Raw genomic sequence first — 24,055 nt, 5'->3', positions numbered from 1 at the left:
TTACTGGGCTTTTACTGGGCTGTGTTGTGACAAGGTAGGGCTGGTATACAGAGGATAGCCCTATTTGGTAAAATACCAAGTCCATATAATGGCAAGAACAGCTCAAATAAGCAAAGAGAAACGACAGTCCATCAGTACTTTAAGACATGAAGGTCAGTCAATCTGGAAAATTTCAAGAACTTTGAAAGTTTCGTCAAGTGCAGTCGCAAAAACCATCAAGCGCTATGATGAAACTGGCTTTCATGAGGACCGCCACAGTAAAGGAAGACCCTGAGTTACCTCTGCTGCAGTAAGTTCATTAGAGTTACCAGCCTCATAAATTGCAGTCCAAAGATGCTTCACAAGTTCAAGTAACAAACATCAACTGTTCAGAGGAGACTCCGTGAATCAGGTGTTCATAGTAGAATTGCTGCAAAGAAACCACTACTAAAGGACTCCAATATGAAGAAGAGACTTGCTTGGGCCAAGGAACATCAGCATTGGACATCATTTTTTTACATGTATTTTAACTATGCAAGTCAGTTACAAACATATTCTTATTTACAATGATGGCCTACCGGGGGAACAGTAGGTTAACTGCCTTGTTCAGAATGACAGATTTTTACCTTGTCAGCGCAGGGATTCGATCCAGCAACCTTTCAGTTACTGGCCCAATGCTCTAACCACTAGGCTACTTACCTCCTGACATTAAACCACTGGAAATCTGTCCTTTGGTCTGATTAGTCCAAATGTGAGATTTTTGGTTAGAACCGCGTGTCTTTGTGAGACGCAGAGTAGGTGAACGGATGGTCTCTGCATGTGTGGTTCCCACGGTGAAGCATGGAGGAGGAGGTGTGATGGTGTGGGGGTGCTTTGCTGGTGACACTGTCAATGCTTTATTTAGAATTCAAGGCACACTTAACCAGCATGGTTACCACAGCATTCTGCAGCGATACGCCATCCCATCTGGTTTGCTCTTAGTGGGACTATCATTTGTTTTTCAACAGAGCAATGACCTAACACACTTCCAGGCTGTGTAAGGACTATTTGACCAAGAAGGAGAGTGATAGAGGGCGGCATCAGATGACCTGGTCTCCACAATCACCTGACCTCAACCCAATTGAAATGGTTTGGGATGAATTGGACCGCAGAGTGAAGGAAAAGCAGCCAACAAGTGATCAGCACATGCGAGAACTCCTTCAAGACTGTTGGAAAAGCATTCCAGGTGAAGCTGGTTGAGAAAATGCCAATAGTGTGCAAAGCTGTCATCAATGCAAAGAGTGGCTACTTTGAAGAATCTCTAATATAAAGTATAATTTGATTTGTTTAACACTTTTTTGTTACTACATGATTCCATATGTGTTTTTTCATAGTGTTGATGTCACTATTATTCTACAATGTAGAAATGGAAAAAATAAAGAAAAACCCTTGAATGAGTAGGTTTGTACCTACTCATTCAAGGGTACTGAACTGCATGACAAAACTGAGCTGCATGACAAATAGTCTGGTTCCTTGTCAATAACTATGACCCAGAGTTTGTCTAATCCAGATGACATGGTCAGAATAACCTTCTGTCCCCATTAGTCGTACAGTACATGGGGCCTGACAGTGATAGTCTCACTTCTGATTCCCATTCAGGGAGAGGAACAACACTTCATCATGATGGCAGCTAATGAACCCAGTGAGACAGGGATCTGACACTTATTCCCTCTCTGTCCCCCTCTGTTTTCATAACCACTAATTGGAGCTGTCAATCACATCTGGGTCTCCATGACAACCGAGGGAGAACCAATGGGATGGGTGTTATTGAATAACCCAGATATAAATCATGAATTATACAGGTGGACTTAGACTGATAATCAGTTGAGTGTGTTTTCTTGACGTGGCTGGATATTTGATGTGTGTCTATGAGAGATGTGAGTAGAACGTAGAGAATAAAAACGTAAGGAAAGATGCCAACTTTGCAGAATGTGGAATGTACTCATGATCTCAAACATGAGTAACTTCATGACTTTGTGACTCCTGTCCAAGTAGCAAACCTAGATAAACACATTAGATAAAAAGGAGGTTTCTTGGCTATTCTTGCAGCGTCTATTTTAGTGATGTTCAGAAGTAGAAATGGGCCAGCCAAGACAGCCAGCCACACACCTGTGACCTACCTGTTACCTCAAACTTATTAGTGATGTGACCCACATGTACAGGTAACTGTCATAATAAAGGAAACACCAACATAAAGTGTCATAATAGGGTGTTGGGCCCCACGAGCCAGAACAGCTTCACTGTGCCTTTACATAGATTCTACAAGTGTCTGGAACTCTATTGGAGAGATGTGACACCATTCTTCCCTGAGAAATTCCACATTTGTTGTTTTGTTGATGGTGGTGGAAAATGCTGTCTCAGGCTCCACTTCATAATCTCAAATAAGTTTTCAATTGGGTTGAGATCTGGTGACTGAGACAGTCATGGCATATGGTTTACATCGTTTTCATGCTCATCAAACCATTCAGTGACCACTCATGCCTTGTTGATGGGGACATTGTCATCCTGTGGGGGCATACCCATGGTAGCCAAAATAATGGCCTGCCCAGGATACATGACCCTAAGCATGATGGGATGTTAATAGCTTAATGAACTGTGTGGAAGCACCTGCTTTCAATGCAATTTGTATCCCTCATTTACTCAAGCGTTTCCTTTATTTTGGCAGTTACATGTAGCTGGTACACCACACAATGGTTATGTAAAGCATTTTGTACAGACAAACTTACCAAACATATCTGTTGTATCACAACCATTGTGGCAAATGCATTGTACATCTGTTTTGCAACCAGGAACATGCACTTTCTCCCCCTTTAATTGATACAGGCCTCCCCATCTCCATTACCTACCTAGTCCTAATTATATACCCCACCCCCCCATTCACTACTTTTCCTCTCACCCCTCCTCTTGTGTTCCCTATATGGAGCACTAAATGGGATCAGGTCTCGTGTGGAACCCAGGCATATATATATATGTGTGTGTGTGTGTGTGTGTGTGTGTGTGTGTGTGTGTGTGTGTGTGTGTGTGTGTGTGTGTGTGTGTGTGTGTGTGAGAGAGAGAGAGAGAGAGAGAGAGAGAGAGAGAGAGAGAGAGAGAGAGAGAGAGAGAGAGAGAGAGAGAGAGAGAGAGAGAGAGAGAGAGAGAGAGAGAGAGAGAGAGAGAGAGAGAGAGAGAGAGAGAGAGAGAGAATGAATAGATGAAGAGAAGGAGTGAGTGAGCAGTAGAATGAGAGAGGAAAAGGAGGTCAGAGGAGGGCTATCTAGACTAACTGTCTTGATACACATAGCACATGCTAAAGAGGCTCCATCCTTTGACTACACCAGCATGTTTTCACAGAGACATCCCCTAAAGGGAATGTTCCAGTGACAACAGCCCACAGCTCTAATCAGTATGAGGTGCTGATGATCAATTGTATCCTAAGTGCTTTGGGTATTCCCATTTTCAGCAGTAATCAGTGGGAAATTGGACCAGATACTTGGCTCTCACCATTGGGGAATACTGACTAGAATAAACTGGAATGAGTTCCAATTCTCCATCAGAATCATCGGAATAGAGAAATGAGAACAGTGGAACTAGGACTGTTCCGTAATTCTCTGGTTCCATGGAGAGAGAGAGAGCTTTCTGACTGTCAGCTGTAGCGAGAGGAAGACATCGTCTGTCACAACACACAAAATACTGTTCATCCTGGCTTGTATAACTATGTATCTCGCTTTCAAATGACATGCAGATTGAATAGAGAGCCGATAGTGAAGGATTGTATGATGTGACTGGAGAGTCTATAGAAAGAGGAACTGACTGTCATAGGTACAGTCGGTACGGTGGTGTGTGTGTCTGTCTGTGTGTGTATGTGTACCTGTCTGTGTGTGTGTGTGTACCTGCATGCATGCAAACCAGTGTGTGTGTATAAGTACGTTTACGTATATGTGTCTAATAATGTGACAGGTGAGTCAACAGGGAGAGATCGAGAAGTCTCGGAGGTTGAGGTGATTAATGTAGCGTGGCGTGTATGACACTCCTACCTCCTCTACAGAGACTGACAGGGACAAGATAGATGGGTGTCAGGGTGAGATGGATGGCCTCCTGCAGGGGGCTCTCCTACCTAGGGATCCAGGAAGTGCAGACACAGGAGTGGTGGGACTAGGAGCTTTCTCACAGCGTGAATAGTTTAACATGATGAGGACAAATGAAAGTCAGGGACAGAAACTTTGTCTGAGTGGATGGCACCCTGTGGAGAGGAAGGTTGTCTCTTCATCCTGAGCTCAGTTTCTTTCTATCATTGCTCTCGCCCTTTCTCCCTACATTCTCTCCTTTCTTTCCGCCTTCCTTCCTTCATTTCTTCCTTCCTTCCTCCCTTACTTCCTATTTTCTTTCCATCCTACCGTCCTTTATTCTTTCCATCACTTCTTCCCTTTGTCTTATTTTAAATGAAGGGAGGAGGGCATTTTAACTTGGTGTCCCATTTGCATGTCATTTAGACACTCAACACATATTTTATTGATCCTTTTAATCACATACACTACATACTAGCGATGGAGGAAAAAATCGATACAGTTACATATCGGAATTATTATTTTTGACGATATATTGTATCGTTTTGACAATATCGCAATGTTATTTTTGCTCTGGTTGACTGTACCTGCACCAAAAATATGTTCTCCATCTTCTTTTAAATAGACAATTTGTTTTCAGCACTTTTATTTCCATGACTAATCAAAACTGGTTTTCCACATGCCTCTTTCTTGTCCCTCTGCAGCAGATATATGGTGAGCAATATGTTTAGACCATGGAATCGTAATAAAATCACAGTATTGAATCGCAATGCATCGTGAGAAACGTGAGACACGCAATATATATTGTATCGTCACCTAAGTATCGTGATAATATTGTATCGTGAGGTCCCTGGCTATTCCCAACCCTAATACATCCATCAGTGGAGGCTGCTGAGGGGAGGACGGCTCATAATAATGGCTGGAATGGATTCAATGGAATGGTATCAACCACATCAAACACGTGGTTTACATATGGTTGATACCAGTCCATTGGCTCCATTCCAGCCTTTACTATGGGCCGTCCTCCCTCAGCAGCCTCCACTGTAATACATACATGTATATATTTCCCCCATCAAATCATGGGTCACCATGACATACATTAGCTATACAAGAGAACGTGTTACCTGGAATAGATTCCATAAGTGATCTTCCTAGAGAAGATTCCTGGGGCTTATGGTGGAGAGACTGTATGAAGTGTCACTTGCCAGGATATAATCCAGAATTAATCCACGACGGAGCAATAAACCTTGAGTGTCACATGCACAAGCCTTAAGATGCACAGATATCAGTGCCGAGGCCAGAATGATGCATGTTGTAAATGAACATCATGTATTCATGGGCTAGGTTTCTGTGTTGAGGTTTTATGCAGGGCACTTTATTTCCAAGTGCTATTTTCTGGTCGCACATGATGGTCATGAATAAGCATCTGTTCTGTTTGCAGAGAGTGGCTGTCAGAGAGAAAGGGGTCATGCTGGTGTGTGTTAAACAGTGCTTTTTTCGACTCCCATTCAGGATGTGTTTTCATCTATAAACTGGATGTTGTATTGCTTTTTGAGGAATGAGGACGTGTGCTTTTCTAGAATCGTCTCCTTCATCACAGTGCCACTTTAAATCAGAGTTTTCTAAAATTGCCCCTGATTTTATAGCTGTCCCATGTGATTAGGTTTTTTATACAGATGTAGGATCTTAATTTGAGCCAGTTTGCTAATCGTGCATCAACAGGAAATGTGAATTATTATGTGGATTAAATTAAGGGACATTTTTGTAGGGGTTGAAACATTTTGGGGAAAATCAAGTCTAAAATTTCAAAGTGAAAATTACAAACTTCAGAAGCCTTTTTAAACCTCAAATACATTACACGTTTAACATTTCCAGGAAAGTTATCCTGAAACAGGGTGATCAAATTAAGTCACTCCATCTGTATGCAACACTGGTGTTTTGTGTTCTATGTTGTTTGGTACATTCCATGTTATTATTGTCATATGCCACTCTATTGTTGCCTCACGGTATTCCTCTCTTCTCTTCCACAGACTCACATCTCTCCAGCGGATCCTGCTACTTCCTATCAGATCAATCAACAAGACTTCCTGTCGGAGAGATTATGAGGAATAGCAGTTTCACTCCCCACGGCAGTCCAACAGGAAGTGAAAAGACACGGGGACTCTGCTAATCACCATGACAACCATACAGCTGTGACTGACTGTGTGAGGCCCCTCCCTCTTTTTCTACACCCAAGCTAAACCCATTCTCCCCTTTCTGAGGACAACCTAGCTACCCCAGTCCATCCCCCACGCTCTTTCTCCTTTAAACTCAACCTCGCTTTCCCTTATTTCAATCCCACGTTTCCTCCATCTTAACAAAACCTCCCTCTTCATTCGTCCTCCTCCTCCTTCTCTTCCCTCCATCATCATGCTCAGCAGGCTTCACACTCACTCCTCCTCTTCCTCTCCATCTACCCACACCCTCCTCATCCTTCCCTCTCTCCTCCTCTTCCTCCACCTTCCGGGCCTGGTCTGGGGGGACTGCTGGCTGATCGAGGGGGACAAGGGCTACGTGTGGCTAGCCATCTGCAGCCAGAACCAGCCTCCATATGAGACCATCCCCCAGCACATCAATAACACGGTCCACGACCTGAGGCTCAACGAGAACAAGCTCAAAATGATCCCCTACACCTCCATGTACCGCTTCACCAACCTCACGGACCTCAACCTCACCAAGAACGAGATCTCCTACATCGAGGACGGGGCCTTCGCTCAACAGGCCAACCTACAGGTACACTGGGTGGTGGGTTGGTGGGTTGATTGATTGATTGGTTGATTGATTGATTTAATCTTGACGTAATCCTTTCTGGTTCTCTCCTAGGTCCTCCAGCTGGGCTACAACAAACTGACCAACCTGACAGAAGCCATGATGAGGGGCCTGGGCCGGCTGCAGTGCCTCTTTCTCCAGCACAACCTCATTGAGGTGTGACATTGGTCGATTTTTGTTTAGTTCTGTAGTTTTAAAATATTTCAATGCTATTATTTGCTAAATCTAAATTTATATTATTCTGTATGTACAATATGATTCAGATTTTTATAAATATATTGCTTTCTGTCTGTATGTTCTCATCAAGGTCATTGGCAACAATGCATTGGATGAGTGCCTCAGTCTCAACAGCATTGACCTGTCATCCAATAAGCTGGCCCGCATCGACCCCTCCACCTTTACCATTTTGAATCGCCTCATGGTGTGTGAGCTGGCTGGGAACCCCTTCCATTGTGGCTGTGACTTGTACAACTTCCTCACCTGGCTGGAGGCCTTCAATAACGTCACACACACCTACGACCGGCTCCAGTGTGAGACCCCCAGGGAGATGTTTGGCTACCCACTCCTGAGTCCCATCGCGTCCGGCCACGCTGGGCACAACGCTCGGACGATTCTGTCCTCTGTCTGCCGGGATGGGGTCTTCATCCCCGGGATGACGTCTCTCCCGCCAGACTCAGATTCCTCCGGAATGGGCCCGGACATGTTTGACCGCGTGGGTCCGTACCACCAACCCACCACCTCGTCTTCCTCCACGGAGCACAGCTTCAGCCCCAGCATCAAGCTCCACCACGTGTCCCTCTTCACGGCCTCTATCATGGTCCAGATCCCCAGACCTTACAGCAAGATGTACATCCTGGTGCAGTACAATAACACATTTGTCTCTGATGTCATGAACCTGAAGCTCAAGAAGGAGATGATCACGCTGAACAAGCTCAAGCCACACACCAACTATACGTTCTGCGTGGCCTCCATCCGGACCTCCCAGCGCTACAACCACACCTGTCTCCAGTTCTCCACCCGAGCCCAGAACCCCGACGACATGCCGCCAACACCTTCCACCACCACCCACTACATAATGACCATCGTGGGCTGCATCTTCGGGATGCTCTGCATCCTGGGCCTCGTCTACTATTGTCTGAGGAAGAAGAGGAGGCGTGAGGAGAAGCAAAAGTCCATCTGTGTGAAGAAGACGATTCTAGAAATGAGGTATGGCCCGGAGGTGGCGGCGGCCGTGGGGAACGACCCGTCTGCGGTGCAGAAGCTCCAGGAGCAGGCCCAGGGTCAGGGCCACCACCAGTACCAGCACCACACACACGGGGGCAAGCTACCAATGTCTGCCTCCTCCTCGGGCATGCTTCACTCCGCCAACACCTCTTCCTCCAGACTCTCCTCCATCCCTCAGGATAAGATGCCCACCGCCTTCTCTGAGGCCATGCTGACCAGCAAAGGCAACTACATGGATGTGAGGACGGAGGGGGTGATGAGAGATGGAGGGATGGGAGGAGGACAGGGAGGGATGAGGGATGAGGATCTAAGAGAAGAGGACGGGACGGACGTGGGGGAGGATTCGGACGACGACGGGCGAGGCTCAGCCTCGGAGATCTCCACCATCGCCATGGAGGTGGATAAGGTCAACCAGATTATCAATAACTGCATCGACGCCCTGAAGCTGGACTCTGTCATGGCCGCCTCCTCCACTGCCTCTTCCGCCACTACCACCACCTCCTACCCCACCTCCCCTCCACCCACCTGCACCTCCTCCTTGACCCGTGGCCTCATCCCCCTTTCCCCCGGCATCACTGAGACCTGCCCGGGCCTGCCCTCCCCTACCACTAAGATCCCCCCTCCACCGCCACTCCCCTTCTCCGTCCCTCTCTCGGAGCGTCCGGGGATCAGCGGCGGGGGGTTTGTGTCGCCGCCCTACCGCCCGCCTCCCCCTGCGTCCGCTGTGCGCCCTGTCGTGAGGCAGATGAGCGCTGACGCTGCGGTGGTGATCAGTGCCGTGAAGAAGCAGTGTAGCACCTCGTCCTGCAACTCCATGGGACGTGACCGGGAACGAGGGACCGGAGGAGGAGGCCGGGTCTACAGCCTGGACGTCCACGAGCCCCGCAGCCCGGACCCCTGCCAACAGTACCCAGGAGAGAGAGGCAGCCCCGCGGGGTGTGGAGAGCCCCTGGAGCGGCTGCCTCTGGTGGGGAGCGGCGGGGGAGGAGGTGGGGGTGGTGGGGGTGGTAGTGGAGGTGGTGGTGGTGTTGATGGTATTACCAACCAGCATCACCAGCACCAGCAGCAGCAGCAGCAGGGGCAGGGACAGGAACAGCAGGAGGACTACCACTGCTCAGAGCACCGCCACTCCGTCCCGGCTCTGTACTACGAGGGCTCCCACCAGGGCTCGCCGCACCAGAGGGCCTCCTTCCTCAAGCCCCTGACCCGCTCCCGCCGTGACGCCGCCTCCTACTCGCAGCTCTCGCCCTCCCGCCACCAAAACTACTCCGGGTACTCCTCCAGCCCTGAGTATTCCTCGGAGAGCTCTCTGAGGATCTGGGAGAGGTTCCGGCCCTACAGGAAGGGCCAGAGGGATGAGTCATGCTACGTCACGGCTGGGAACGCCTTAAGGAAGAAGGTGCAGTTTGCCAAAGGGGAGGACCTCCACGACATCCTCGACTACTGGAAGGGCGTGTCAGCCCAGCAGAAGCTGTGAAAGGAAGACAGGAAGTGAGAGTGATGGGTCTCTTGTTGATCCCGGTGAACTGCCAATTTGAGATGCCAGACAAAAGGAAAGAGAGAAAATGAAATGAATGAGGGTAGTGAAAGAGTTAAGTTGAGTCTGACTCATTTACAGTAGGTTTCATTGATCCGTGTCAAAACATGTTATCATCAGCAGGACCAGAGCTGAGAGAGATGATAGTACAGTAGGGTCATTGTGGACTAGGACTACTTCTGGAACCTGCTCATCGTCTTTACAGTTATAATTAGAGACAGGGAGCCCAGGCCAACCATCCAATCAGTGTTCAGTGAACACTTCATGTGGAATTCACCTGTTGGAGTGTCATTCTCTGTGCCACGCTTTCATCTGTGTGTAGAGACGGGAAATCAGATGACGTAACGCCTGTTTGTGTCTGCGTTGAGTGTATGCGTGTGTCATCGAGTGTACTGTATGTGTGTGTGTCAGTGTTTGTGTGTGTGTGTGTGTGTGTGTGTGTGTGTGTGTGTGTGTGTGTGTGTGTGTGTGTGTGTGTGTGTGTGTGTGTGTGTGTGTGTGTGTGTGTGTGTGTGTGTGTATGAGTCAGTCTAAACTCCTACACATGTTTTTGGGCGCATGTAGGGCACGCAGATAATGTGTGTGTCTGTGTTGGTGAGACAGAAACACAGTGAGATAATATACCCGGAGAGAGCGAGAGAGAGAGAGAGAGAGAGAGAGAGAGCAATACAAAGGGGGAAAACATGGTGATTGTGAACAGAGCTGTCAAGCAGTCTCTCCCTCCTATCCCTAAGATCATCCATGCTATTGGATGGTGCACAAACATTTGCATTTCAATAGTGGCTGTCACAGTCACAGCAAGCGGAGAGGAATATAAAGGAAAAACTGAAAACACTCAAGGAGGCTTTACGGTGTGAGGATGCAGGCTTTTCTTGTGTCTCAAATGCCATCATATTCCCTAAACAGTACACTACTTTTGACCAGAGCCCTTTGTGACGCAGACGTTGGGTCTTCAGTCAGCCACAGCACAGGACTAGCCAACCAGGCGGGCAGGGTAATGTACTGTGATACAGGCCAGACGTAACCTCCTGTGAAGATAAGGAATTGACACAGCAGTGTAAAACAGTAGCCCCGCCCCTGGAGCAGAGACATCCCGCTAGGAGCTACAGGGAGGAGTATCAGGTATCTGGCCCTACATGTTGATCTATGATCAGACATTTAACCTGGACCCTGTGAATGGGAATCAGATTGTGAACAGCTGTATTGTTGTTATTGGTGTCTTGGGTAGGGGTCGCTGTGACTTACTAGGTTCTGTAGACAGATCAAGAGAGAGATGGAGAGACCGTAAAACACAGAGATAAAAAAGAGAGTAAATAAAGAGAGGGGAGAGAGATACATTCTGCGTATTGTGCATATTCATGTCAGCAGATGAATGTGGGTCAACAGAGCTAAAATAGTGACAATGTGCATCGTTTGATGTGAGCTCTTTGTGTGCTGCTGGCAATCCTTTTGTCTAGATGAATGTGGCTTAAAAGGTCCATTCCATGTTTAATAATGTGATCTGAAATGGATCGTGGTCTTTAACTGGCGACCCACTTCACACAGGTTTACCCACACAGTTCCACGGTACAGCAGTTCTAGCTCAAGAGAATAATACCCCTCTTATTTCATAACAACTGAAGGAGGGGCGGAGTAAGGAGGTACACCTTTAATTAACACCAACACCTCTTTCTGGATATTAACACCATGAACGTCCACTTTAATTAGACACACTAATTAGCAATTAAACAAGACTGTGTCATGGGGAGGTTGTGTATGTGTGTGTGCGTGCGTGCGCGTGTGTGTGTAGGGGGTCGGTCAATATGCAGCGGTGGGTTGTGTGTAGAGTGTTTAAGCTAATTGAATTAGATCTGCCTGCCTGGCTCGAGAGTTGATTAGGAGTCTGTGGGATTGGAATATTAACAGGCAACTGTGGAGAAATGCATAAACAAGGAGAGAACAGCTCATATCCACCCACACACACACACACACACACACACACACACACACACACACACACACACACACACACACACACACACACACACACACACACACACACACACACACACACAGAGAGAGATATAGAGAGGGTACATTCACCTAATCCACTTTAATGCATGATCCAGCTGTTAACCAGTAGAGTGACCTGTATGTATTAATACTGTAGGAGGCAGTCTGTCATTGTAACAGCTGGCTGCGTACCAAGGACCAGTGTTGGGGAGTAGTGAACTACATGTAGTCCAACTAGTAATGTAACTACATTTTGCAGTGACTTGATGGTAGCTGAGTTATATTACAATCTTAGTAGTGTTTTCAGTAGTTCATTACTTTTCTGCCATGTAGAGGTCTGGCTAGCCACTGGAACTACACACTACTTCTTTTGCAAAAATAAAATAAAATATGGGTGAAGTAGGAAAAACTATCTGGCATCAGACCTCCCTAATTCTCACTTGAGACATAGGTTTTGTGTTTAATAGGATAAATTACACATTATGTTAACATCTAACTACAGAGCGATCTGTTCTTGCTATTTGTATTCTATGACATTTCAAATGTACATATCATTTTTCATGAAGTAGTTTGGATGCAGTGAAGTGCTTTTTAAAAGTAACTTTAGTTCAGTAAACTATAAACTCTTTCTGAAGGGTAGCTTTAGTGTAGTTTAACTTCTTCCAGTGTGAAGGGTAGCTTTAGTGTAGTTTAACTTCTTCCAGTGTGAAGGGTAGCTTTAGTGTAGTTTAACTTCTTCCAGTGTGAAGGGTAGCTTTAGTGTAGTTTAACTTCTTCCAGTGTGAAGGGTAGCTTTAGTGTAGTTTAACTTCTTCCAGTGTGAAGGGTAGCTTTAGTGTAGTTTAACTTCTTCCAGTGTGAAGGGTAGCTTTAGTGTAGTTTAACTTCTTCCAGTGTGAAGTCATTGGTAGCTTGGTAAACTATATTTTCAGAGTAGCTTCCCCAACACTGTCAAGGACACACTGACAGGTTGTAGAGTCACCTCTCTAGAGAAATGGGAAACGGGATATCCTGTGCTGAAGTCTCCCAGGTTAGATGGACCGATATGATTTACTATGACTTACATACAGCATTTTAGTGCATTGAATTAACTCTCCAAAGGTGATGGATTTTATTTAAAATAGGGGTCGATAGGGTAAGTTTCTATCAATAGCAACAGTGTTGTAGTGTGATGTAAGGTGGTAGCCAAGGAGATACTTTTCATAAGTAGAAAATGTTCCGAAAGTGAATTTCAGCCTCTCTTTCTCTTTCTCTCGCTTATTCACTCTGTGTCCTCTTGTATGAGTGTTCACTGCTCCACACTGCACACACACACACACACACACACACACACACACACACACACACACACACACACACACACACACACACACACACACACACACACACACACACACACACACACACACACACACACACAGACAGACACAGACAGACACACCCCTAAGCGCCTGGGCCTAATGGGAATGTGGCTTCAGCGGTGTGTAGCGATTGAACACGACATCTCTGCATGGGCTTCAGCAGAATAACACCTGTCCCCCTTTATTCAAGGAGAAAAGCTGGAAATTACCTTCCTCTGAGAGTTGGATTGTATTAGCTCTCCTCCTGCACAAGATTTTTTTCACTCCCTCCTTTTCCACTTTCCTTTTTCTTTTTTCAAAATATGTCATCTTGTTTCACCTGCGCTTGTTTGTGATGAAATGATGCATGTTGAATACAAACCAGTCTGTGGGTGAGAGTGGTTCAAATGAGTAAATGTTATATAAATGTTACCTGGATGTTACAAGGCGTGTTTTTTTCGGTTCCCTCAGTTCTCTCTGGTTGAAGTAGTGTTGGGTTATGATTGGTTTATCCTGTGAGACTGATCCGAGATCAAAGGTCATATTCCATACAGATCCATAGTGCCGCCATTTTGGTTTTCCATTGGAACCGACAAGGTCATGGAAGGAAAGAGTCACAATGCCAGCTCTCTCAGTGAAAGAGGAGAGAGGAAATCTCACTGGATTTACAGAACTCTTTCCAGACTCTTCAGTCTTCCTGAAGGAAACAGCTACAACAAACAAACAATTTAAATGTACGATACCCACTGATCTCCTCTCTGAGACACTACACCTGAAAACTCTACAGAGGAACTGCTATGCTACCGGAGGCTAACTGTGACAGACTCTGCTCTTCACCATTCACACACAGAGGGATTCTCAAGGAACCTGGCGAGAACGTTTAAAAACACACGCTCGGAAAGGTGACTTTTTTGTCATTTTGGCTCCAAATCCCTGAACTCCTAATGTAAGTTTACAGACATTGACACGTGTGAGAGTGTCCTGCCCCTTCAAAAAGACTCAGATGGTTGACAAAGCTGTGACAGGATTTTCATCTGTACAAACCAGTGCCCATACATACAACCATTACAACTGCCACCATTTTTAGTGTGTTCGAAGTACAATGTGACAAAAAAAGATGTTTGGTTGTTTCATACGTTTCAGATGTTTTTACGACTCAATTTGCCATTGGTTTGTTTTCTATTCTAAATTGTCAACTGTTTGACTCAATTTGCCATTGGTTTGTTTTCTATTCTAAATTGTCAACTGTTTGACTCAATTTGCCATTGGTTTGTTTTCTATTCTAAATTGTCAACTGTTTGACTCAATTTGCCATTGGTTTGTTTTCTATTCTAAATTGTCAACTGTTTGACTCAATTTGCCATTGGTTTGTTTTCTATCTAAATTGTCAACTGTTTGACTCAATTTGCCATTGGTTTGTTTTCTATTCTAAATTGTCAACTGTTTGACTCAATTTGCCATTGGTTTGTTTTCTATTCTAAATTGTCAACTGTTTGACTCAATTTGCCATTGGTTTGTTTTCTATTCTAAATTGTCAACTGTTTGACTCAATTTGCCATTGGTTTGTTTTCTATTCTAAATTGTCAACTGTTTGACTCAATTTGCCATTGGTTTGTTTTCTATTCTAAATTGTCAACTGTTTGACTCAATTTGCCATTGGTTTGTTTTCTATTCTAAATTGTCAACTGTTTGACTCAATTTGCCATTGGTTTGTTTTCTATTCTAAATTGTCAACTGTTTGACTCAATTTGCCATTGGTTTGTTTTCTATTCTAAATTGTCAACTGTTTGACTCAATTTGCCATTGGTTTGTTTTCTATTCTAAATTGTCAACTGTTTGACTCAATTTGCCATTGGTTTGTTTTCTATTCTAAATTGTCAACTGTTTGACTCAATTTGCCATTGGTTTGTTTTCTATTCTAAATTGTCAACTGTTTGACTCAATTTGCCATTGGTTTGTTTTCTATTCTAAATTGTCAACTGTTTGACTCAATTTGCCATTGGTTTGTTTTCTATTCTAAATTGTCAACTGTTTGACTCAATTTGCCATTGGTTTGTTTTCTATTCTAAATTGTCAACTGTTTGACTCAATTTGCCATTGGTTTGTTTTCTATTCTAAATTGTCAACTGTTTGACTCAATTTGCCATTGGTTTGTTTTCTATTCTAAATTGTCAACTGTTTGACTCAATTTGCCATTGATTAGTTATTCTATCTAAATAGGATGTATAAATCACTAGGAGGAGTAAGACTGAAGCTCATTCAAGTGCTCTCCTGCTCAAGGACCTGCCTCGATCATCACACATCGTTTCCACAACATTCCCAGAGTCCTTTAGCCAAATACAGTGGCGATTCTATTTGTATTTTGTAATAATAAAAAATAACCCAGTGGGGACTCTTCTCTCGGCTTGCTTGCACAACGTTGTTTTACGAGAGCTCTTGTAATGGTTTTAATCTCATGTAGCCTATGCCTCCCAATCCGTCATTTCAAAGCTATTTTGATGAAATTCTTTCAACTCTGCACTGGACATACCAAGGAGGGTCTTGGGTGAAAACTAGTGCACTACATTGTGATCAAGATGCACAATATAGTGAATAGGTGGCCATTTGAGACCCAGATAGACTAATCTCCCTCCACTAGGTTGTCAGGAATGGTCAAAGTTTTCCCTTCTAAAATAACTTCTGTTGTCTGTGTTTAAATAATACATGGTTTCCCTGCTAACTCCCAGCAAGCGGTGTAATGGTTGCGGTTTAGACGAGCTGTTGTGTTAAGTGGCCTTTGTTTAGGCTTCTGAGATATTTATCAGAACAGAGCTGTGTTTGGGGGCGTATTGGGGCGTAGAGGTTGGGAACACCAGAGAAGAGGCTGGATGCTGGATATAGAACATGGAAGACTGTATTCTATAGCACTGACCTAAAGTAGTTAAGAGTACATTGGTGGCCTACATGGAGCCTTTGGGCTTGGTTAGTTTTCCAGAGCAGGTTGGAGTGTATACCTTGTACCCAGTGCACTGTACCTAGGGGGACTCGGTACTCGACAACAATTCAAAAAAGCATGGCATCCCCTCTTGGGCGCCCCAATAAGCAGTAAACATATAAACATTGATTGGATCCACAATTTCTATAGTACTCACAAGAGTCACTGCCTAAAAACAATGAGAGTCTGAAGCCTAGTCTGTTAGCTACTGTACTCCTCCACCTTTGTTGTTGCGTCCTCGTTGCCTCAGCAGAGCCCTGGCTTTTAACAGTGTTGTAATCTAATCCTGTTAGGATTGGGTCTATTTATTTTAGCTCTCTGTGTGAAAGATCACACTATTTACATAGAGTTCGTAATACCTACTTATCCTCCTTTATACTCTCCATGAGGCCCTGTTTCTGACATCTAAAGCCCCCCTGGAGACAGAGGCTGTGTCCCAACTGGCACCCTATTCCCTATATAGTGCACTACTTTTGACCAGGTTTCATAGGGCTCTGGTCAAAAGTAGTGCACTATGTAGGGAAGAGGGTGCCATTTGCGATGCAGACAGACAAACAAACAGACAGACAGACAGACATATATCAACAGCTATTCAGGCGGCCATGACATCAATGCTTTATGTTGGATGCTATGCTTCATGACATGGTGGAACAGTGTGAGTATTTGAAGAGTTTCCCATCTCTCAGAGAATGGGTTGAAAGGCCCAGTGATGTCTCTAGTTGTGCCCCAGCGGCCCTCTCTCTTCACACGGATGGACTGTGTGTGCAGACTACAGATGGACTGTGTGTGCAGACTACAGATGGACTGTGTGCAGACTACAGATGGACTGTGTGTGCAGACTACAGATGGACTGTGTGTGCAGACTACAGATGGACTGTGTGTGCAGACTACAGATGGACTGTGTGTGCAGACTACAGATGGACTGTGTGTGCAGACTACAGATGGACTGTGTGTGCAGACTACAGACAACAGATAATGAAGATAAGTCAATGGCTCTCTAATCGTGCTGTTGACTTTGATCAGTGATCATCTACCCCAACGCTGTATGGAACAGAAGGCTACTGAGCTGTGACTGTAGTGTAGCAGAAAGGAAGGGGGAAAGAGAGAGAGACAGGTTGTAGCAGACACTGACTATATAGATGCTGCATAGAAGAAAAGAGCAAGAGGGATGGACACAGAAAGAGAGAGGGCAGAGGCTAGTGACAGGTTGGCTGTATGGAAGGAAAGGAAGCTATCTGAAGAGAACGAGACAGAGGAGAGAAGTGAGAAGGATGACGAAAATAAAGACTAACAGCAGAGCCTGAATGTATCGATGGAAAAGAAGCTATAGGAAGCTAAGAGACAATTTATTCTTGATCTGAAAATGTGGTCGGAGGCTCCATATGGAGGGTGTGACGCAATGACAGAGTCTCCGGAGGAACGCAGAGGCCAAATTGAGCTCTGTACCGCATCGCCGTGTGCCTCTCAAATGTTGTAAGAATGCAGAGGGCTCAGTATAGCTCCGCATTGACATGACTGGTTGACGGTAGGTGAGGGAAAGAGGTCCTGTATAAACACATACTCACTTCTTTGACAACTTCCTTCACAACAGCTCTGCGCTGCTCGGCAAAGCGCAAGAAGTACGAATGCCCTGACTTCTGCAGAGGCCATATCACCGTAAATGCTGCACGGCCAATATAGACTGCAGATTGACCAGGCATCGCCTTTTAAGTGGCAGAAAAGAAGCTGTGGCGAGAACATGGTGTGACATTAATCGTTGTCAGTTTGCAGCCACATTACAAAAAGCAGAAAGTGGATTACTTTTCCATGGAATTTTTCTCCCCCTCTTTCTAAGCTCTTTATCTCTCTCCAAGCATTAGGACCTCTAACTGCTATAACAATGGACCAGAGAGGCAGGAGGACAGCAGATTTATGGCTGAAAATGGGGTTTAATTTCACATTTTACATTTCACATATTATGGAAAAATCAGGGGTTACAGATATAGGATCTTAATTTGATCACTCTTTTGTTACTGAGAATTTCAGATCAGCTTTGTGATGTACATAAATTCACTGAAAACCCACACTAACACATGGTTATATTAACAGTATTGTACTGTTCACATAGCCTACTTTTGGCCAACTAATAGCCTAACCACCGATCTAGGAATGTTATGGACTAAATGTTCAAATCCTGTTCCTGCAGGATTATTTTTGCTGTGACAATATAGGTCAAATTAAGATCCTGTATATCTTGGTCCAACTCATTTAGAAGCTACGACTATTGAAACAGTATTAATGTTCACCCATAGTTTATTACTTTGAATGAATTACTGTCTAATGGACCTTTCAATGGATTCAAATAAATTGTATTTTATAAATGATAATTGACTGATATCGAAAAGTGAAATTTGAAAGCAGAAAATATAAAGCATTTGAAATACAGCACCATTTTGCTAGTTTATAGTCATACAACTCAGTTCACATGCAGTTGAAAAGCCTTTTTTGACCTGCTACATGAATATTTCAGTCACTCTGTTTCCACTTCTAGTTTAAGAGGCAATGTTTTCACGTACAGTTGTTAATGCACTTAAATATGAAGTATGGATGATTGTGCTTGTTTGGGCTTCAAAGTATTTTACTCTGAGTTGAATATACGTTTAGTGCGTACCTCTCTCAATGTGAGAACAGTCCTATGGCTGGGGGCTGGGAGTGTATTGAGGGGATAAGAGGAAGCCTGGTTGGCAGCCAGCTTGCAGCCCTTCACGCCTCTTGCTAGTCCACTCACTCCTTTTCTCAGGCTATACTCATCTGTTAATCTGACTGAGAGACACAGTGTTCAGACCGTAGAGTGAAGTGACAGGTAGGTGAGAAAGAGATGAAGAGAGGAGAGGTAAAGAGAGAGGTGGGGAGAGAGAGAGCCGAAGCAGTATGATTAAACAGGAGTGAGCCATGTCCTGAACAGCAGGTAATGACGGGATCTTCAGAGAGGGAGAGACGGAAAGAAGGATTTCCAGAAACAAGTACTCTCTAGAGGGGAGATGATCCCAGAGCCTCAGCATGAAGCTTCTAACACCTTTTATCAGGAATCTGTCAACAGACTGCTTACATGGACCAACAGGATACTGAACACACACAGAGAGAGAGAGAGAGAGAGCGTGGGAAGAGGACAGCGCTACAGAACAGAGGCTACTCAGAATCATTGGCACGCCTCTCTGGTATAGAACAGGTCTGAGAACAGATAGTAAAATCCTGCTCACGTTCCCACTAGCTTTCTTCTATCTACTCCATCATAATTATCCTCAAACAATAGCAGGCCTCATTTCAGCCATATCTCAGCCTGGGCTCCATTGTTAACCATGATACTGTCTCCCCTGAGGTCCAACTGAGGATCTTTAGGCCATCAGCATAATGGCTGAAGTCACTGTTATTCTAGCCAGCCTTAAGAGTTAAATGGTTTTGTTAGCATGATAGGGTTAATTCCAACATTAGTCCATGATGGGGAATAATCCATTTAATTTGTTCAAGGATGTGCCATGGAGTAAAGTACCACTACTTCATGAAATGTCCATTTTGCAAGGCAACAAACGACACTCTCTTTTCTTACATGTGTCCTTTAAACAAAAAAATCCCTCTCACTTTGCCTTTCAGGCTGAATGTCTTCAGTACAAACTGAACAAATAGAGGTCTGTATCATCAATGAGCTTCAGCTGTTTGTGTCTGACACGTGTGGTTGCTAAGACGTCTGTAGTTGGACTTGTATAGGAGCAACAACCACACACTGTTTCTGCCTCCACGGTGCTATTCTGAGCTACAGTATATCTCACATGGCTGTGTGGGAGTCTTTGTAGGCTGGGTGTCTTCATACTGAGAGTTGGGCTTTGTTCAGTTGGATAATTATGTTATCCTTTTGGAAGTAGCATTGCTTGTGGGATAGGGGGAACAGAGAATGAATATGGATTTGGTTTTGATTTTGGCAGTGTTCCTTGTTTGAAAGGGGATATTAATGACGCAAGATCGATAAGACCGATAACTCTGTTAAATGTTCAGAAAGATCTTTCTTGGCAAAGTTTTGTGGATGCCTGATTAGTTTGTCTATCCTGCCTTGTGTCAAATAAAAGACCCAAGTCTTGGCAAGTCAGGGTCAGGAGTTCACACCAACTGTCTGAGCAACAATTATCACAGATTTGATTCAATGTCAAATATGTGTATGATTATGTTCTTCTTTACTATCTGTCTGGTTGGCCACCCAATTACACTGTTTATACTTAGTAGCCCCTGAAAGAAGCATGCTAGACCTCTGCCAAGAGGTCTGAATATCTATGGCACAGAAGTTAGTGTACTTGCCCTACACTGCAGGGTTGCTGGTTCAGATCCATGAGCAGGAGAACACTACACAGAGCTTTTATACCTGTCCCAAATCAAGGCTCAGGAATGTCCAAGACCGTTATCTTGTATAGTTTATTATGACGATAACATAAAACATTTAGTTTTCTCCATGTGCACATATATATACAATTTTTCTAAGGTTTGGTTCCCAAAGAGAAGGTATGGATTTAAAAGAATCTGTGAAATATCTGTGAATTTTGTACTGACTGTAAAAAAAGAAAAGAAAAAAAAGTTGATTGTATGGCTTTTTGTCTACTGAGCTTGATCTGTCTGCGTGTTTCTTCTGGGTGGGTTGGGGTTTCGGGATCAAGGGACGACAGTTTGAAGTACTTGATTATCTATGTCCTAAAGAGGTTAAAGAATAGAGAAGTTTAACAAGTGAATTTAAAAAAGAAACAAAGTTATATTTGCATGATTTCCTGTATTTTTCAAGAGAAGAAATATATTGTTGTGTTTAACGAGTGGATGTATGTTGAAAACAAACAGAACCGTAGGGACTGAAATACAGTATTTGTCAAACTTATTTCTAAGATTTAGGTTAAGGGTGACGTTCTTTTAAAATCTCTCGAATGTTGAATAGTTGCATTCATCTTTATCTGTTTTTTTGGTATTCAGTTTCAGCCTAATGTATTTCTACTGTCTGCAGTTAGCAGTGCTATATTCCTCCTATTGTTTCTGGCCAGAGGCGGGTTGAGTTGTGTGCTGTGGAAAAAACCTTCAGGCCTGTGGGTTGTTTCCATCCATTTGTTTGGAAAGCTGCAGGGATCTCTCTTTCTCTCTATGACACTGATTATTCTCTCCAATGGACAACGGTAACTCCATCCCCCTGGCTTCAAGCACAAACACAGATTCTGTTGTGATTATCTATGAACACAGTAGCAAGGCGTGTGCTTGAGTGAGGGTGTGTTTACTAAGGAGATGCAAGCGTATGCACATACACATACCACACATACACAACACCACACACACACACACACACACACACACACACACACACACACACACACACACACACACAGTACCCTCTGCACATGAGAAGGGTTAAGCAGACCATTGAACCATTGCTATGAACACAGTAGCAAGGCGTGTGCTTGAGTGAGGGTGTGTTTACTAAGGAGACGCAAGCGTATGCACATACACATACCACACATACACAACACCACACACACACACACACACACACAGTACCCTCTGCACATGAGAAGGGTTAAGCAGACCATTGAACCATTAGGGTCCTATTAGGGTATTAGTCTGTCAACCCTCATTCATCCATTATGAGTCATGGGGGATCAATACAGCGTCCTCTCCCCTGCCACTCACCCCGCGCCCTGCTAGCTCCGCTGTTAGATCTATAGGCATGTTCTACATGCAGGCTCAATACGCTAAGTTGATCTCATGGTCATGGCGAGAGGTAAATGGAACCACAGGGAGTAGTCTTCCAGCTGATCCTGAGTCTGTCGTTAGTGGTGTGAGTAGCCGGAGCAGAGGGAGTTGAGTGCATTTCATTTCTTGGCCGTGAGTCAATGACGTGTTCGCTCGCTGGTCCAGCTCCCCATTATCTCCTCTCTGTGACAGCAGGCCATAACTCACACAAGTTTACATTTCTACACAGCGCATCTATCTATAAGGGTGAACCCGCGCCAAAAACATAAGAGGCTGTCCCGCATCAATTACACAGACAAATGAAATGAATTAACCTCTTGACTGGGTGTTTGCTAGCTCAGCAGAAGAGCTATTTCAGGCCGGTGGCCATTTTGTTTGAGTGTTTTGTTGTTTTATTAGTGTGCAGGTTTCTTCTTTTTTCTCATTTTGTTTTATAAGTTGAAATGAATCACTACACTAATCTAATCAGATCAGTAAATAGTCCATTAGCGCCGATGGCTAATCTCTGATGTCCACAGTAACCGCTCCTGCAGCTCCGGTGGAGAAACCCTGTTTTGTTTGCTGGCTGGGCACATTAAACAGTAGCAGCAGCGCTGGCAGCATTCCGATCGATGCTAATGCTCTCTGTGCTCATAAACACCAGGGTGACTGGTTGGCATTCCAAACACATAATCTGATACAGCAGTATGCCTGATGCCAGCAGGATATGATAGGATAGTTCTTGGCAAAGGGATAAGCTCAGAGGCTTCGGAATACAGGCAGCGCTCCTCGGATATAGGGCCAGGCAGGAGCACCATTCTCACCTCATTCAGGAAATGAAATGTCCGGGATCGATCAGAGCGCTGGATGGAGATGCTCCAGGTCTTTAACGGGCAGAATGGGGTGATTAGACAGATGAGCCAATCACAGCCTAGCTCTCTCTGAGCGCTCCTACAGTGGAGACCAGCTTCTGATAGAAACACTGCAGGTGGAAATGTATTGAAAAGAATGGAACACAGCTTTCTATGGTGTCCCATTCTATGCTATTAGGTTTCTATAACAACACTCTGAATGTTGCTCCCCGTTCACTAAGCCCATGCCTGATGTGTTATCCAGTTATGATTGGTCGCTCTTTCTATCTCTTTACTAACTCTCGTTCTTTTTGAAGGTTTTTTCCATAGCAACCCAAACATTATCAACAAGACATGATGTACTCTGAGTACTGACAATGTGTGCTGGGTCTTAAATTGTCTTCTTGTTCTATTACTTAACAGTGACATGGTTTAACGTCTCGTGGTCTAACAGGTCATCATGGTCTAACAGGTCATCATGGTCTAACAGGTCATCATGGTCTAACAGGTCATCATGGTCTAACAGGTCATCATGGTCTAACAGGTCATCATGGTCTAACAGGTCATCATGGTCTAACAGGTCATCATGGTCTAACAGGTCATCATGGTTGAAGTGATCATGGTTTAGGGTCATTTGGGTCATTGTATTCCAATGGAGAAATTCCAAATTCATCCAACAGAAAGAAATTGAACATGGACTTTCTCCATAGGAAAACAATACAATCCCTTACCTGACTGGACTTCAGATGGAACTGCCCTTAACCGTGTTTAACCGGTCAGACTAAACTGTTCTAACCACAGTATCAATGGTTCTAAACAGTGTGATCTGCCAGTATACAGTGATCTGTAATATCTCTAGTGTTCTTCTCCTTCCTTCACTTTGCCAGTGAGGACCTAAGGGTGATAGATACTGTGGTTTGAAGAGAAATATTTGTATTACTCACTCTCTTCTTCTTCTTATGTTGTTGATGACAACATTCATGTTTTATCCTCACAATTTCTGTACAAAAGATCTATTTCTATATTTGCAATACATTTGTAATTAAAAATGATGACAATGTGTTGGCTTCTCTGTTTTTCCTCTTCACTGAGTTAGATGATTGTTTTTGTGTCAGGCTCAAATTTAATTCAACAAACTTTATTTGATCGATTGGAGCTACAGATACTGTAGATTGAGTTATGATGTTTTGATTTGACATGATTAGGCAAAATTCATTGCATTTGATTTGCATTTAAATTAGAGCCTAGTAGTATTAGAAAAGGGTTACACTACAGTGTGCGGGGGGGGTCAGCCCTTATTGAATCATTCACTTGCTGAGAGCAGCTGTGAGCACCCTTTGACTGCTTTGAGTGGCCAGGGACCCCCCCCCCCACACACACACACACAGATGGGCCACTTGTCCTCCTGACTAAAAGCTTCCATTGTGATGGGCTGGTTCAGAGAGAGGAAAGCAGGTGGGCACTCAGAATGAGAAAAAAACTCAACCTCCCTGACTCACCACAATAACAAACAGGATTAACTCACTCAATGTACA

At 44.3% G+C, this 24,055-nt stretch overlaps 1 protein-coding gene across 1 annotated transcript; it reads left to right on the top strand.

The window, feature by feature from the left end:
- Positions 1-6,097: 6,097 nt before the first annotated feature.
- LOC139573589 (protein phosphatase 1 regulatory subunit 29) lies at positions 6,098-23,580 on the top strand. The gene is made up of 3 exons (XM_071397220.1): positions 6,098-6,836; positions 6,927-7,028; positions 7,180-23,580. Exons 1-3 carry the CDS (start codon positions 6,474-6,476, stop codon positions 9,571-9,573), a joined length of 2,859 nt encoding a protein of 952 aa, XP_071253321.1. The 5' UTR covers positions 6,098-6,473; the 3' UTR covers positions 9,574-23,580.
- The last annotated feature ends 475 nt before the right edge of the window (positions 23,581-24,055 follow it).

This window comes from Salvelinus alpinus, chromosome 1 (assembly GCF_045679555.1).
Source record: "Salvelinus alpinus chromosome 1, SLU_Salpinus.1, whole genome shotgun sequence".
Lineage (NCBI taxonomy): Eukaryota > Metazoa > Chordata > Actinopteri > Salmoniformes > Salmonidae > Salvelinus > Salvelinus alpinus.
Note: the sequence above shows the minus strand (reverse complement) of the source record. Positions and strands in the feature narration are given on the sequence as shown.

Bases quoted from the DNA above. Each gene is read 5' to 3' on its own strand.
- LOC139573589 (XM_071397220.1), top strand. From the start codon at position 6,474: ATGCTCAGCAGGCTTCACACTCACTCCTCCTCTTCCTCTCCATCTACC. The intron at 6,837-6,926 runs GTACACTGGGTG...GTTCTCTCCTAG, and splicing joins CTCAACAGGCCAACCTACAG to GTCCTCCAGCTGGGCTACAA. The intron at 7,029-7,179 runs GTGTGACATTGG...GTTCTCATCAAG, and splicing joins TCCAGCACAACCTCATTGAG to GTCATTGGCAACAATGCATT.